Source organism: Psammomys obesus, unplaced genomic scaffold (genome assembly GCF_907164565.1).
Source record: "Psammomys obesus unplaced genomic scaffold, mPsaObe1.curated_primary_1811, whole genome shotgun sequence".
Taxonomy (NCBI): domain Eukaryota; kingdom Metazoa; phylum Chordata; class Mammalia; order Rodentia; family Muridae; genus Psammomys; species Psammomys obesus.
The window spans coordinates 24960997-24973855 of NW_026596034.1; the positions used below are offsets into that span (position 1 = coordinate 24960997).

General features: G+C 50.5%; 1 protein-coding gene across 1 annotated transcript in view; it reads left to right on the forward strand.

Moving 5' to 3' along the window:
* Nucleotides 1-12504, forward strand: part of Zfhx3 (zinc finger homeobox 3) — a 200615-nt gene extending 188111 nt beyond the window's left edge. The window contains exons 5-6 of the mRNA XM_055621000.1: nt 11770-11877; nt 12323-12504. Of these exons, the coding sequence (XP_055476975.1) occupies nt 11770-11877; nt 12323-12504 (290 nt within the window). The remainder of the gene's footprint in view (nt 1-11769; nt 11878-12322) is intronic.
* Nucleotides 12505-12859: the final 355 nt, after the last annotated feature.

Sequence of the window (12859 nt, forward strand, 5' to 3'; positions counted from 1 at the left end):
GTGTGTGTGTGTGTGTGTGTGTGTGTGTGTGTGTGTGTGTGTGTGTGTGTGTGTGCCATGAGCATACAGAGCCCGTGGAAGCCAGAAGAGGGCATTGGATCCCTGGAACTGGGGTTACTCGCAGTTCTTAGCCACCATGTGGATGCTAGGAACCAAATCTCAGTCCTCCCTCGGTTAGAGCAGCAGGTGTCTCGACAGCTGGGCCATCTCTCTGAGCCCATATGTTTAATTTTAAGGTATGCTATATTCCGTTTTTTCCTTCACTGAATATTACCCAAATCCCTACCCACTCCTTTCTACTGAGAGGTGGTGCTTGGTAAGAGTAGGTGAGAATAACTTACTTGCTTCACTGGGTGCTGTCATCACTGACATTGCACCAAACCTCAGCTGTTTTTGTTTTCTTGCTTCCTACAAGTCCATGCCAGACAGCGAACGAAGCAAAAGCTTTGCTTGGTCTGCGGTCTCTTTGCCTTACTCTGTTTGTGCCAGGGGTCCATCTTTCACTTGGAAAAAAGTGGGGATGATCCCATGTAGAGGATTTCCCTGTTGGCAGAGTTCTAGAACATGTACCAGTTTCAGGGTATACACCGAAGGACCTCAGCACCTCACTCAGCACCCCAGATTAGTTATCCAAATGGAATTTTGTGCTACAAACCTCCATAGATCAGTCATACATGTGTTAAGTACTGTTTTGTTTGTTTGTTTTTTGTCACAGAACTGTACTTTTCCTACCAAATCATTTCTCATCTCATGGCCCTGGCTGTTTGTTTGGTTTGGTTTTGAGACAAGGTTTCTCTGTGTAGCCGTGGCTGTCCTAGACTCACTTTGTAGACCAGACTGGCCAAGAACTAACAAAGATCTGCCTGCCTCTGCCCCCCTGAGTGCTGGGATTCCAGGCGTGTGCCACCGCTGCAGGCTTTCCTGGCCATGTTTTATCTTTGGTGTGAACCATTCAGTCTTCCAGTGTCCCCACCATGGAGGCTTATGGGTGCAAAGCTAACGTTTGCTGTAGCCCTTGCCTTGATTAAGGATCACTGCACTGTACAGCTAGCTGTGCTTTGAGATGGAGTGCTGTGTAGACCGCAGAGAGAATGGGATCTGTCGCTTTTCAAGGATGCCAAGCCTGCCCTTTGACCCCATAAACTCCTAACAGGAGGAAAAGCTGAGTATATGGGCTAGAATCTCAAGGCTTGATTTAAAACACAGTCGCCTGGGGAGGCTGCTGTGGGTCACATCTCAGTGGAAGGGATGTGGGTTGGCATTTTGTTAGACCCTAGAAAATGACTGTTGAGCTGCATAGGATCCAAGTTAACAAAGCAAAACAGACAGAGACATTGCATGGGACTACTGGCATGGCCTTCCTCCACAGGAAGAGGAGCACCAAGACTGTTTTTTCTCCCTTCAGTGCAGAAGAACTCCACAAGGTGCCATATCAATGACAATTTAGCCATCCTGCCTGCTTGTCCCCACCATTAGTGCAGAAAAGCCCTCGAGCCAGAAAACATTTGGCTTCTCCCCTGCACCCCTGTTTCCTGCCTCACTTTAGCTTTCTTAGTCTTGGCAACCAAGACCTGTTGCTCCCACTACTTGTCTGTTTGAGAATAGAGACCTGATGGCTTAGGAGAATGGGCCTAGGTTTTGACTTTATGCCCGGCAGTGTGTTTTCAAATGTCAGGTGTGACCGTAAGATTTCTTTCTGCCTCTTTGCTCTCACCAAGCAGTGTGTTGTGATATGTTAAGATTGTCTGAGTTCTTGGAGATGGAAGAGTCTGTTGTAAGCTATTTCCAGGGTCTGCGCATGTACCTGGCATTGCATTCAGACGCATGCAGTGCCTTGCAAACGCATTGGACCTCCTTTGCACACACTTGGGTCTGCCCAAGGAAGGGCATTGAGTTTGGCCAGTGTTTCTCTGGGTAAAATGCCACTTGAGTTGGCCCGGTTTGTGTGTTTGTGTTCTGTCAGATTTGATTTGGCAAGTGCAAGGCTTTGTTTGTGCTTTGTTTTTCCCTTTTTATGAATCAGCTTGTTTTGCCAGCTGTGCATACAAGTGGCTTACGATCCGGCAGAAGCAGCTCATTGACAGTTAGTCCTCTCGCTGCTCTGCTATCTGCCGGCGGAAGTAAAAAAATATTTCTGTCTCACTTCTGCGTTCCATGGGGGCTGACGCTGCGTTCTGAATGGTTCCGCTCCTCAGACAGGATAGACTTAAGAGGGAAGTGACAACCAAGCTGGGAATCCAGGTCTGTCACCTATGTGCCCTGTACTCAGGCCTCTGCAGTCAGGGGTCTATTTCTCTCCGTTAGTGCTGTGTGTTTCCACGGTCAGAAACAAAACGCTACCTGTTTCTTTTTTTAATTTGCTTAATTTTTTCTGTTTAAAAATCCACAATGTACCTTAGCATTGTTGAATTGCATCCTCCTCCCGTCCCCCCCACCCCATCTCGTAAACACTGGGGTCTGCGTGGCAGCTCCACCGCCCTCCACCGCCCTCCCCTGCCCTCCCCTCCCCATGCGCTGGTTCCTGTCCGTGTTGCATCCATCACCGCCGCTGTTCCCGTCATGAGAGCCATCCCTCAAGGTTTCTGCGTAGGCCCATTAGGTTCTAATCACCTTCCTTTAATATCATTTCTGGTACAGCCTGCTCACTTCCCATACACCTTCATTTGCACACAGATGCCCGAGTGTGCTCTCGGCCCTCCCTAACCCCCACGCCGCCTTGCATCAAGCCTAAGATCTCCAGTGAGTCAGTTTTGACTCTGAAGGCCACACCAGTCTTGTATAATGGAAAACACTATGGGGGGGGGGCGTGCATGCGTGCGTTCTTTTGTGCCAGTGTGCCAGTGTGTGTGTGTGTGTGTGTCTTTTAATTTACTCCATCACTCATGTGTGTTTATCTACCTTGTCTTCTCCCCTTCAACTGGGGAGGCTCAGCAGTGTTTATTTGAAGCAGGGTATTGTTGAAACACAGACACTGTAGGGACCACTCGGGCCGCACACCTGGAATGTTAAAAAGCTTTCAGAAGGCTCTCTCCTGTTGAAAAATGTCCCTTTCTGCCAAGTGGGGCAGGCAGGCCTCCTCTCCAAGAGGTTCCAACGTCTCTGTGTACCTCATGCGGTCAGAATACCCGAATTCTGACTACAGGTCCCCACCCCCCCAGATGTTTTTATGGTGAGTGTGTGGAGTCCCTCTTCTCAGCTTCTCCACCCAGAGCTTCCTCTCCCCCTCAGCTCCAGGGACCCTTACCTCTCAGTTGGTGTGTCCTGCACACTTGCAAGTCCCTGCCTCTACCCTCTCCTCCCAAGTAGCACTCTGAGGTGGAATCAGTATTTTCCTCCCAAAGGACTCTGCTTTTAACTGGCCGGAGAGGGGCACTGCTCTTGGTATCAAGGACCTTGTTTTGCATGTCCCTACTTTCCAGAATATTCCAGTTCGGTGTGAGGTCAAACTGAGCAAAATGCTATTTAAAAAAAAAGGAGAGCAAGAGAAAGGTACGTGTCAAGACGCATTTGTTAGATCACACTTTAAATGAAGTACAATTCAATGTAGGGGTTTTTTTTTGGGGGGGGGAATTTTTTTTTTTTTTTTTTTTTTTGGTTGGAAGAAAGGAAAAAAACCCTGCAAATCCACTGAGCTCCCAGAGAGCACGCCTCCTTTGTCGCAGCACTGACATTGAAGTGTAATTTTTCATGGTTATTTGGACTGGAAAATGGAGGGGGGGGAGAAACGGAGAGATGGGTCTGCGATTATTTCCCATAAATGACAACACAATCACATCACGCTCCAATACAAACATGCTCAGGGAATTTGCCTTTTTTTTTTTTTTTTTTTAACTTTTCATGTGTGAAAGTAGCAGCCGCCGCCAGAGCTGTGTAGAAAGCCCAGAAGCCCAGGGAGCAAATCTCTCTGCTGAGCTCAGTTTCCTCCAGAGTTCTGCGCTCCTTACTTGGTGTGTGTTCTGAAACCATTTCAGAGCTGGGTTTGTGTTTTGCAAACTGGAACTCACACCTCTCAGTTTTATTTTATTTTATTTTATTGAAGCCTTCCCGTGAACAGCCACCAGGCGAGTCCGCAAGCGTCCGTTCCGTTGTGCTTTGTCGCTGCACATCCGCTTTTATCCTTTCTGGGATTCTGCAGGGGGCAGCCCAGGTGCGTCAGCTGAGCACACAGATAAATGGGACCCGGTGCAGTGCGGGCTCGAGGCGTTTCCTCCCTTTTTCTCCTCTCCTGACCCCCACCCACCCCCTTAATTCCAGTGTGGTTTTGACAAACTGTTCAAATGACCAAGTGGCCTTGCCTGGGAGAGGAAAAATGGCAGGGCTCATCCTGACCGCACAATGGCAGCATTCTTAACTCCCTCCAGTGTCGCTCCCACAGGGGGGGACAGCTGAGAGAGGGGAGTTTTCTCTTCAGGGCCACACAGGCTCTGTCCAGGGGCTGCTCCAGTCTGAAATGAAGTCAGTAAGATGGCGAGGAGGAGAGGAGCCTTCCCAGCCTGCTCCTTGCTGCAGGGTTCCCATTCTTCTTGCTTCTGTAAACAGCGGCAGGATCTTCAGATACACAAAAGCGTAAATGGTCTCTGTCCCCCAATTAGTCACTTTTTAAATAGCACCCAGAGCTGCCTTCTGCGCTTCTGCGTGTTGATTCTTCCAGCCCAGTTCCAAAAGGCAGGTTGTGTGTGTGTGTGTGTGTGGGGGGGGGGGGGGTGGAAAGGAAGTCAGGGCGGTGGCGGGGAGGCCGGATCCCTTCACTCTGTCTACCTTCTGCAGAGCATTTCTGAGAGGCTCCTCTGTGGTAGCCCCATGCCTAGACCTCTCAAGTGGCACCCTGAAACTAACCCCGCTGCGGCCCCCCCTTCCCCAGGTGTCTCGGCTGAAGGAGCATCTCACAGAGCAGAGAATTCCTAAGTCAAACCCCACCTCAAAGACCCACTCTCACTGGAGGGCGGGCACACGTCTGACCCCGCAGTGTTCTCCCGGCCCTTTTCCTTGTCCACGTCCGCCCGGTTCCTGGTGGGCTGGGATGTTTCTATAGACATCCTCTCTGAGAAGGTGCTTTTGTACACACAATAATATGTCATGGGTTTGACTCATTTCTCTTCCCCCCAACCACCACCAAGATGAGAAAATGACATACAGGAACACTAGGCCTAACAGCTCTCCCAGCCGGTAGAAGGGAGTCGGTGGCAAACCTAGCGGAGCTTAGCTCAGTGAAATATTGTGAAGAATGGTCAAGGCAAGGGCAGCCCTGGAGAGGGAGCAGCCTCTCTCTGCCCTGCACCACGCTAAGCTTCCTCCCCTGGACTGCAGTGGTTCTCGGTCAAGGCGCACCCCGCCCCCGCCCCCCCACCCACATGCTGGTATTTTCCTTGATGAAGCTATAAGAAGCATAATATGGAACAGAGTTGTCCAGCAGGTTAAAAATTGAAAGTTCAGCTAACTACTGGTCAGGCAGACGTGTGACTTCCTGCTCTTCGTGTGTGGGTGAGGATATGTACTCCCAAGCTGAGGACAAGAGATGTTAAGATGGCAGTTTATATTTGTGGTGGACAAGCCACCTGATCCCAGGGAGCATTCCTGGGGTTGAGGAATTGTCACCCAGAATAGCCGATTGCTCCAAGTTGCCCCTCAGGCAGGCAGCTTCCAACCAGGAAGTCTGTGGGTAACCGGTTAAGAGGTCGTGTTTGGAACTGTTGCTAGACAGCCTCATTCAGGCCCAGAGTGTGACTGCACAGTACAGGCACAGCCCAGGGGTCTCAGAGCCACCTACCCGGAATGTCTTTGGTCACCTTTCTTTCAGGGAAGGTCCCAGGAGAGTCGAGGTGGGATGGGTTGGGGGTGGGGAGAATGCCCCACCCTTATGGTTATAGCTAGCTGGGAGCAGAACAGTTGTCTGTCCGTCAGCATGGCGCACCGCAACCCACTAGCACCGAGTTTCTGATGCATCAGAATTTTATCACAGGGTTTCACAGGAAGCATGTGGCCCAGACCTCTCTTATGCTGTGGGATTTGACCTCTTCTGCAACATAAAGCATGTGCACTCTGCATAGTGTCTGTGCCCAGTCGAGGTTTCCCATTGATAAGAAAGTGCCAAGAGGATTGGACACACCAGCCTGTCCCCCCCCCCCTCCGCCTCACCCTCGTCATGCCAACCGAGGCTGAGAGAGCAGAAGTGATTGGCTGGGGCGTTATAGCGCATAGCACGTGCGTCCTGGACTCCGGGGCCTCCACCCCGAGGAAGAGGGACAAGAAGACAAAGCAATAGCCAGAGTCCCCTGCCCCCCTGCTAACCACCATGAGACACCGGCCAACTGCACTTGAAGCTGGCCCCCTCCCTGCCACCCCCACTGGCCAGAGTGTGTGGCACTCCCCACCCGACTAGGTAGTCAGTCCTTAGGTTAATTAGGTTGCAACCGGGAGAAAGACAAAAGCTTTAACCCTGTCTTCAAAGTAAGCAGATTGGTTATTTTGTTTTTCAAAGAAGAGGTCCCATATACAATTAAAACTTGTTTCTGGTAAACCTCATTCCAGGAAGGATGGGCTTTTAACAAAGGCTTTTGACAGCTGCAGGCTATTTCATTTTTTTTAATGCCGAATGAAAAATCAATACATTTTTCTGGGTTATACATATTCAGAACAGGCCTGATATTTCCATTATAATGGAAAGCGGGCGTCTGCATACCTCGCCTGTCAGAGCTGCGCCATCGCATTTTCCAAGCCACTGCTAAATATTTCAAACCTGATTTGATTGTGGTTCATGACAGCTAATGTTTCTCAGCTCTTGAGCCCGCCGCCCGACAGGCAAACTGTATCCCCCCCCACCCCCCACGCACCGGCCCCCCCCCCCCACCCTCAGCCTCCTCCCACCCCTGCCAGCCCCCGGAAAAGAGAATGAACAGTTTCATTCTTTGGGGATCACAGATTGGCTGGTGTGTTATTTAACTAACACACTCGTGTGTGTGAGCCTTGGGTACAGACACCCTCCTGGTCCTTCGGAGAATTTCCAAATTTCTATCATATCAAGGCGGGGTGGGGGCTTTGTCAGGTCTGAATTAATCTACATTATCCTGTTAAGAGTTGGGAACAGAGGGACTAGTCTTACTCATTGATTGACTCCCCTCTCCTTCAAGCCCGGAAGCTATTTGTGAAATACCCCCAATGGACACATTACTCCGCCTGTTGTTGGGGGGACTGGGGAGAAACGGTACTTTTTTTCTTTTAACCGGAATGCTTTCGTGGGTGACATTTGGGGAGCACGTGCTGGGGGCCGAACGCTGACTTTGTAATGATGCTCTTTCCCCGGGTTTGGCTTCTGCCTCGCACACACCAATTCCCAGGCTGCTCCCAGAACTCTTAGGAACCCCTGTGGGGCTGCCAGCTGACACACTTGCCTCCTCCTTCACGGGGAGAATCAGGGTAGGAGACTCTTGTAGTCACCTCGATCAGGAGGCCCAGTGTCAGCCAGGAGCAGGGAGAGAGCCATTCGAATTTGTGGGGAGCAAAAGCTGCTTGGATGGGGTGTTCCTCTACGTCTGTGGTCCCAACCTCCCAACCTCCAAAACCGCTTCTTCTACGATCTGTCTGTATTTGCAGGGGCTTTTGTGCCCACCTGAGGGCTCTGTCCCTCACCTCACCAGGAGTTGAGAGTGCAAAGAGCAGGCTGGAAAGGCTCAGCCCTAATGAGGGTGGCCTGGAGTTGTTTAATGGGGGGTCAGGGGGAAGAGGTAGTAAGGAGGTATGTTTCTAGATCTCTCACAGGTCCTAGGCTGTGTTTGATGTGGCAGTGAAAGCCAGAGGGTACCACTGGAAGGCCATGCTGGTTTTCATGAGTTCCTTACGTTTCTGGGCCTCGATGGGACCCGTGTTGGCAGAGTGCTTCCCTAGCAGGCAGGAAGCCCTCAGTTGCATCCCCAGTGACGCCTACGCCTGGAGTGGGGGCATTTCTTTGTAATCCCAGCACTCAGGAGGCAGAGGCAGGAGACTGTACCAATCAATAACCAGGCCAGCCTGAGACTCAGGTCGAAAAATAAAGCTTCCCCCTCTCAGTTTCGCCTGAAAGTGCGGACAGAAGGGAGGGATTACCCTAACTTGAGGGCTGGGGTGGGGCATGACCTGCAGGGTTTTAGGGGTCCCTCCTGTGGTACCCTTAACAAATACTCAGTTGTCCCTGGTGCCTTGGGCTTGGCTGCCTCCAGCTGAGAGCTGGGGCTGCGGTAGAGGTGACCTCCTTGTCCAGTCCTGCCATACACCTTTGAGAAAGCATCCCAGTTTTGCTCAGGCTGGGATGTGAAGTGTCATTTCTTCAACGCTCAGAGGGGAAACTGGTTGCGGTGTGCGCCTGAGCTTGGAGTGTGAGGTGTGTCAGTTAGAGGAAAGCAACCTATCCATCCAAGCAAAGGATGGAGGTTTTTAGACAAAACCCATCACCAGCCCACTCCCTCAGTGGTTTCCACCATCTGTCGGCAGTTGATACTGCAGAAAGAAAAACAAAAACACAGCTTCTGTGATGACCCCGGCCAGTTACCGCTACACAGGGCCAGAATGTGCTGTACATGGCCTGTGAGGAGAACCGCCCCTCCATCCCTCGAGGTCAGAACGCGTGTATCCGATGCGCAGTCTGGAAGAGAGCAAAGTGTAGCGAGCTGCCCTGGCTCAGTGGGCAGGCTCTGGTCTGGAGCCAGATGCTGTTGTACCCCTGGCCACAGCTGCCTGTCCAGGGCCAGGATGCCAACACGTCCCTGTGGGTGCCGAAGCCAGGCCTTTTGGTGAGAGTGTGACATTTCTGGACCCAGTAAAGACACACCCTGTCTGCAAAGCCTCACAAGTCCGGGCTGTCCAGACAGACTTGCAGTTCATATCCGAGGTTTTTTTTTTTTTTTTTTTTTTAATCATTCTCTACCTTTATTGGTATTCAAGCTTACAGTTTTCCGGTTACTGTCAGCCTGGGCTTTCATCCATTTTAAAGAGCTTTTACCCCCTCTCGCTGTTGATGATGACGGTATAAAGACAGATGGTGTAACTGCTTATGAATGTTCTATTTTATTTCCCCAGGACTAGACTGTTCGCGTGGAGACGTATATTATTTCCACATGCTCAGGTTCGGCAGCCCAGACTTGCCTGCCTCCTAGCCAGCTGCCCTCCCAGGCCTTGCCATGCAGAGGGCGACACCTGTAGGTCACAGGTGGAACTGCAGGGACTCTAGTATCTGCCTAAATGGGACCTGGTTTTTGTTTTTGTTTGTTTTGTCTGGTTTCTATAACTAGGGGTGAGGACACTGATCCCCTATAAAAAGGAGCTGGTCTGTCCAAAAGTTTCTTAATCATTCTTCATAGAGCATGTATATCGCATTCTCTTAGTGTATAAATCACGGACGATAAAGCCTAGAAACTCAAGAAGAAGGCGTTTACACGTCTTGAAGAGAAGTCAAATTTAATAATAATAATAGTAACAGTAATCTTGTGGTGAAGTAAAGTAACCTCTCTTAATTTTAGTTTGCATCCCTACCCCCACCTTCTTGAAACGTAGCTGCCTTTGTTTTCTGTTTGCACGGAGCAAGAAAGGAAGAAAGCCAAGGAAGGCTCGGGCAGGCTCAGAGTGAGGGTTCTAGGAAACAGTCACACAGCCCCTTCTTGTATCTCCCTCATGTGCTCTTGCGTCCACAATCTGCTCACAGTCTCTGCCTCCTAAGTGGAACTGCTTGGAAAGCTTCAGCTCCCTGGCATCAGTCCCGGGTGGGTGATGGTTTTGAACTCTGCCCTCACAGCTGCAGGCGCGGGCCCTGGCTTGGGTGGCCCAGTAGGCATTTGCTTCCTCTGCTGAGAGACACCTCAGCACACCGCTCATCACCCAGGGAGCTGTCTCCTATAAGAGCCAGGCCATTTCAGTCTAAGGTGATCGTGGGGGTCCCTGCCAGAGAGATGCGCCCATTGAGCCATCTCTGTGCCGAAGCCCACTTAACTACTTTACCAACACTGCAAATGACTTGTGCCATGGAGCATATTTAGAATGCCTAGCTAGTGTGCATATGCTCAATTTAATACTGATTAACTTACTGCTGGTGTTGCTCTTGAAGATGAATTCTATAGGTGTCTCGTCAAAAGCCTAAAATGTGCACCTTACCTGGACATAAGATGGCGCATGTATCTTTCCGTACAACGCACTTTTCCTGCTCAGCCATTTTTCCCCCTTCTACAAGTCTGTGTATGCTGTTAATACTGAGCTGTATATCTAAAGAATGTTAAGCCACAAATGCCTGATTTTTGTCTGTTCAAACAAAGGGTTGGGTCAGGAGACCCATTGTGAACTTTGGGGTGCAGTGAGCCAACAAAGGCACACAGGGAAACATACAGAGAGCCCTGAGGTCACCTTGAAGAAGCAGCTGCCAGGGGATTGCCTCTGGGGCTCTCTGCTGTTGGTAAGGAAGAGAGACCATCCTTTATTGTTAGAGAGTCCCTTTTTCCTGGCCATTGATGCTCTATCATCTTTCTAGAAGAATTAGAACACAACTCTAGAATGATCCTTTTTGGCCTTGAGTGTTTTGGAAGCCTCTACAGATCAGTTCACTGTGACTGTTTTTAGTCCTTTTGCTGGATAGAATTTAGAGGCTATTTTGAGGGGAGGTCGGAGGGCATAACATCTGAATTAATTTAAATATAGGGCTGAGGCCAGCCTGGGCCACAGTGTGAGGCCTTGTCCCACAAACAAACAAACAAACAAACAAACAAACAAAAGTGGGCTTGCAGTTGGATATTCTGAAGGTGGTGTTGGCTAGAACCCCAGTCCACAGTTCTAGATTGTATCCTGGTCTTGGTTCCTGTCGAGGTCAATCTGGGATTCCTGTGATAGGCATAGGAGTGTGTGTTCTCAGGCTCCTGAACCCGGAGAGGTGTGCTCTTCAGTTTCCTCATCACTTTAAGTGATTTTGACCTTGGTTTTGTTTGCTTCATTCTTTAGAAAATTAGTATCGTGTGTGTCTAATGTACCTGTGCGGGCACCTGTGCCACAGCACTTGTATGGAGGTTGGGCTAACCCTGTGGGGCCAGTTTTCTCCTCCTGCCTTTACGAAGAATCTGGGGCTTGAACTTAGGAGTTTCTCACTGAGCCATCCTACCCACCCTTGCTCTTCCTCTTAACTGCCTCTTAGTAATCGTGTGCTCTGGTTAATGATCCAGCTGGCCAGAAGAACAGAGAGAACCATGCCCCACCCCAGCACCACAGGCTCTTTCCTTCTCAACTCGAGGAGACAACATTCCGCCTGATAGTAGGCCTACTTTGGGGCGTGGTGGTTCCGCCATGCGTTTTCATTCAGCCCCTTTGCCTCTCCCATCTGCCTTCTAGAGCTCCTTAAGACAACAAATCCTATCACAGATGTTCTGTGACTCTCCAGGACGTAAGTGACTCCAAGAACCCTGTCGTCATCTGGCTTGTGCATGAACACTGCTGGCCCAGTGATGGCTCAGAGACTGGGTCCGGTGTGGTCTTCAGGGACGAGTGACTCGCTCCACTTGGAGAGAGCTGAGGGAGGCCCTCAGAACCTATCTAGAAGTACCCGATGGTCACACATCTAGCAGCCTTCACGGCCCCATGGCAGCTCTCCCTGGGATGAAGTATGCCCTTAACACGGCTGGCCTCACTGGGGCCACTAAGAAGACAAGGACAGGGTCGCTGATGTCTGGGTTTTGTGGTTGGTCCTTCTTGGGCACAGGGGCCTAGGAGCTCTCCAACACCTTCCCAGCTTTCATTGTTGACATCTTTGTTTTCCCCATATTTCAGAAGAAGCCGTCGAAGATGCAGAAGGGCCTGGCGAAGCGTCTGCTGACCCGGAGGAGCTGCCCAAAGACCAGGGGAGCAGCGGCGAAGAAGGGCAGAGCAAGCGGCCAGGTAGTGTGCATGGCTGTCTTCGGCCCTTGGGACTTCTCCCTGGGAAAAATGAGGCTGGCAGCAGGAAGCAGACCTACCCTTCCTCTCTCTTAGATGTATACTGGCTTTGGGCTTGCTACAGAGGGAGTGTTTGTTTGTTTGTTTGTTTTGAAACAGAGTCTTACCATATATCTCTGGCTGGCCTGAAACTCACTATATAGAGACCAAGCTAGCCTTGAACTCACAAAGATCCACCTGCCTCTGCCTCTGCCTCCTCTGCCTCTACCCCTGGCAGGGGTAAAGGCAAGCATCGTCCTGCTCTGTTTTTCTTTCTCTTTCTTGTGTTCTTATTTAGGTACCCTTTTTTATTGAGCACCAGGTGTCTGGAGTTTTGAGGTACCTTTGCTTGGGCAGCTGTGCAACGTTGTTATCGTGTCCTTTTCTTGCCCTTCTTGTTCTGTTGAAGGCCTGGCAGAGACATTTGTCACACAGGCCTTGGTTGAGATCACCCCTGATTCTCAGCCTCAAGGTTACCAGAGGCAGGAGGCGCGGTGGGTCTTGCTCTGTGTCTGGGGACCTGAGCCAGGGGGCCTGTGTACTCTTCTGTCCATGCCCCTTCCCCGGGGCCAGCGTCCACAGGGAGGATAGCAGTGCAGTCCCGGGCAGGGGGGACATTTTAGCAAAAGCAGAACAAATTGTAGAAGCCAGGGCAGGAAGTGCTATTTCTGGAAAAGCCAGTGCCGAGAGAGAAGAACGGCCATTTTTCAAGATGACAGGATCTCTGTGCTGAGGAGAGAAGAGCTGAGACAGAGAAAAGCCCAGGGTTCAGAGGAGGAGCTGAGTCATTTCTTCAAGGATTTACTGGGTAGATAAGTCTCACAGACACTACCACAACGCTAGCAGGAAATGCTGTGACAAGCATCAAAACCGATCCCGTTTGGACAACCGGACTCTCGCCACCATTCTCACTCACTGTTATAATTCTTTGCTTTCTTTCTTCCTT